Source organism: Dryobates pubescens, chromosome 41 (genome assembly GCF_014839835.1).
Source record: "Dryobates pubescens isolate bDryPub1 chromosome 41, bDryPub1.pri, whole genome shotgun sequence".
Classification (NCBI taxonomy): Eukaryota; Metazoa; Chordata; class Aves; order Piciformes; family Picidae; genus Dryobates; species Dryobates pubescens.
The window spans coordinates 103,626-106,896 of NC_071652.1; the positions used below are offsets into that span (position 1 = coordinate 103,626).

At 70.5% G+C, this 3,271-nt stretch overlaps 1 protein-coding gene across 1 annotated transcript; it reads right to left on the minus strand.

Annotated features, from left to right (window-relative positions):
• Window positions 1-2,310: 2,310 nt before the first annotated feature.
• On the minus strand, window positions 2,311-2,775 carry NHLH1 (nescient helix-loop-helix 1). The gene has a single exon (XM_054177618.1). It carries the CDS (start codon window positions 2,728-2,730, stop codon window positions 2,329-2,331), a length of 402 nt encoding a protein of 133 aa, XP_054033593.1. The 5' UTR covers window positions 2,731-2,775; the 3' UTR covers window positions 2,311-2,328.
• Window positions 2,776-3,271: the final 496 nt, after the last annotated feature.

Here is a 3,271-nt window from a genome sequence, read left to right on the forward strand (position 1 = left end):
GGGCTGGGCAGGGGGCTGCTGAGCTTTGGGGACACCCCAATGTGCAATGGGGGGTGGGGAGGGGGGGAGGAGGGGGCTTGGAGAGCCCCCAGGGACCGCTCCAGGCCTGGCAGGGGCAGCAGGCTGGCAGCACAGGGAGGGAGCAGCATCCTCCTGCCCCCCTCCCCAGCTGGCAGCACAGGGAGGGAGCAGCATCCTCCTGCCCCCCTCCCCCGGCTGGCAGCACAGGGAGGGAGCAGCATCCTCCTGCCCCCCTCCCCAGCTGGCAGCACAGGGAGGGAGCAGCATCCTCCTGCCCCCCTCCCCCGGCTGGCAGCACAGGGAGGGAGCAGCATCCTCCTGCCCCCCTCCCCTGCTGGCAGCACAGGGAGGGAGCAGCATCCTCCTGCCCCCCCTCCCCAGCTGGCAGCACAGGGAGGGAGCAGCATCCTCCTGCCCCCCTCCCCAGCTGGCAGCACAGGGAGGGAGCAGCATCCTCCTGCCCCCCTCCCCTGCTGGCAGCACAGGGAGGGAACAGCATCCTCCTGCCACCCTCCCCAGCTGGCAGCACAGGGAGGGAGCAGCATCCTCCTGCCCCCCTTCCCCGGCTGGCAGCACAGGGAGGGAGCAGCATCCTCCTGCCCCCCTCCCCAGCTGGCAGCACAGGGAGGGAGCAGCATCCTCCTGCCCCCCTCCCCAGCTGGCAGCACAGGGAGGGAGCAGCATCCTCCTGCCCCCCTCCCCCGGCTGGCAGCACAGGGAGGGAGCAGCATCCTCCTGCCCCCTCCCCTGGTGGCAGCACAGGGAGGGAGCAGCATCCTCCTGCCCCCTCCCCCGGCTGGCAGCACAGGGAGGGAGCAGCATCCTCCTGCCCCCCTCCCCAGCTGGCAGCACAGGGAGGGAGCAGCATCCTCCTGCCCCCCTCCCCCGGCTGGCAGCACAGGGAGGGAGCAGCATCCTCCTGCCCCCTCCCCTGGTGGCAGCACAGGGAGGGAGCAGCATCCTCCTGCCCCCCTCCCCCGGCTGGCAGCACAGGGAGGGAGCAGCATCCTCCTGCCCCCCTCCCCTGCTGGCAGCACAGGGAGGGAGCAGCATCCTCCTGCCCCCCTCCCCGGCTGGCAGCACAGGGAGGGAGCAGCATCCTCCTGCCCCCCTCCCCAGCTGGCAGCACAGGGAGGGAGCAGCATCCTCCTGCCCCCCTCCCCTGCTGGCAGCACAGGGAGGGAACAGCATCCTCCTGCCCCCTCCCCCTCTGGCAGCACAGGGAGGGAGCAGCATCCTCCTGCCCCCCTCCCCAGCTGGCAGCACAGGGAGGGAGCAGCATCCTCCTGCCCCCTCCCCAGCTGGCAGCACAGGGAGGGAGCAGCATCCTCCTGCCCCCCTCCCCGGCTGGCAGCACAGGGAGGGAGCAGCATCCTCCTGCCCTCCTCCCCTGCTGGCAGCACAGGGAGGGAGCAGCATCCTCCTGCCCCCCTCCCCTGCTGGCAGCACAGGGAGGGAGCAGCATCCTCCTGCCCCCCTCCCCAGCTGGCACCCGTGGGAAACTTGGCCAGGTCCCACCGGGCCTGCCCCCACACTTGGGGGGGGGATGTTCCTGGTGGGGTGTGCAAAGCTGGGGCAGCCCCCCCAGGAGCTGCTCCCAGCCCCAGGATGCTCCTGGGGCTGTGGTCCCTCCGTGGGCAGGATGGTCCTGGTGGGGTCCTTCAGGTGCCCAGCACGGTGCCAGGGGCAGAAGAGCAGCAGAGAGACAAAACGCCTGGACTGGCCGTGCCGGGGGGGGGGACACAGCTGGGGGCAGAAGGCTCAAAGGGACGGACAGACAGACAGACAGGCCCCCGGGGGCCGCTTGGTGCTGCAGTGCTTCTCAGGTCCCTTTTCTCCTGGCTCGGTTCAGGGGCAGGGCTTGGGCTGAGCGGCTGTGGGTCGGGGGGGATGGGGGGCGGCCAGACAGACGGACGCGGTGTCAGGAGGATGAGCAGCAGAAGGACAGACAGACGTCGGGAGCACGCTCGGCCAGCACAGGCTGCAGGCAGCAGGTCCAGCAAGGACGGACAGACGGACGGTGGAGCAAACATCCAGCTGGGCTCCGGCAGGGCGGAAAGACAGACGGACGTGGGCTCGGGCGGGGGGAGGGAGAATAGAGAGTTTAGATAGGGGGTAGAGGAGGCAGCTGTGGGGGGCTCGGTCCACTCGGACAGACGGACAAACACAGGCACAGCTTTCCGGATGCCCAGGGTAGGCTTGGAGGGGGGGAGGGAGGGAGGGCGGCGGAGGGGGCGGCCGGAGCCCAGCGCTGGGTTCGGTGCCCGCCGGGTCGGGGCCGCGGGCGGGCGGGCGGCAGGAGGCAGCTCAGACGTCCAGGACGTGGTTCAGGTAGGAGATGTAGCAGATGGCCAGGCGCAGGATCTCGATCTTGGAGAGCTTCTTGTCCGGGGGCAGGGTGGGCAGCAGCTTGCGCAGCTCGGCGAAGGCCATGTTGAAGGCTTCCACCCGGATCCGCTCCCGCGTGGCGTGGGCCGTCCGGTACTTGGCCGTGGCCCTGCGCCGCCGCCGCCGCTCCTCTCGGCTCAGGTGCTGCAGGTCTTTCTTCACGGCTTCCCCGGCCTCTGCCACCCGCGGCTGAGGGCACAGCCCGGTGCCAGCCGAGTCCTCGGTGCCGCCCGAGCCGCCGCCGCAGTCGCTGAAGACAGATTCGGCCTCGGAGCGAGCCGGGGGCAGGTCGAGCTCGGTCGGCTCTGAGTTGAGCATCATGGTGGGAGAGGACAAGGAGGGTCCCAGGGCCGGGTGCTGCAGAGCTTGGGGGGTGGGGTGGGGGGTGGGGGGGTGGCAGGGGGCTGGGGCGGCGAAGCTGAGCTGCTCCGGTTTAAGGAGAAGGGCCCCGGGTCACGGCGAGCGTCTGCTTGCTCTCCTCCTCTTCCTCCTCATCACACACAGCCTCCCTTTGCCCCGCAGGAGTGGGTGGGCAGGTGGCAACCTTCACGAGAGGGGAGGGGGAGAAGGTGGGAGGAGGCATATAAAGGGAGGGAGAAAGCTCCTCCAGGGCCCGGGGGCTCCCCTGCTGCAGCCGGGGCAGGACCTGGCTGCGGAGCTGTCAGGTGTCAGAGCCCAGCTCCTCCGGCGTGCTCTGCAAAACAGAAGGGCCAAGGAGGTCTCAGTGCCAGCCAGCTCCTGGCAGACCAGGAGAGCTGTCTGGGCAGGCACCGGCACAGGCTGCCCGGGCAGGTGGTGGAGTCCCCAGCCCCGGGAGGGGTTCGAGAACCCTGTGGCCAGGGTTTGAGGGGGTCAGGGTGGT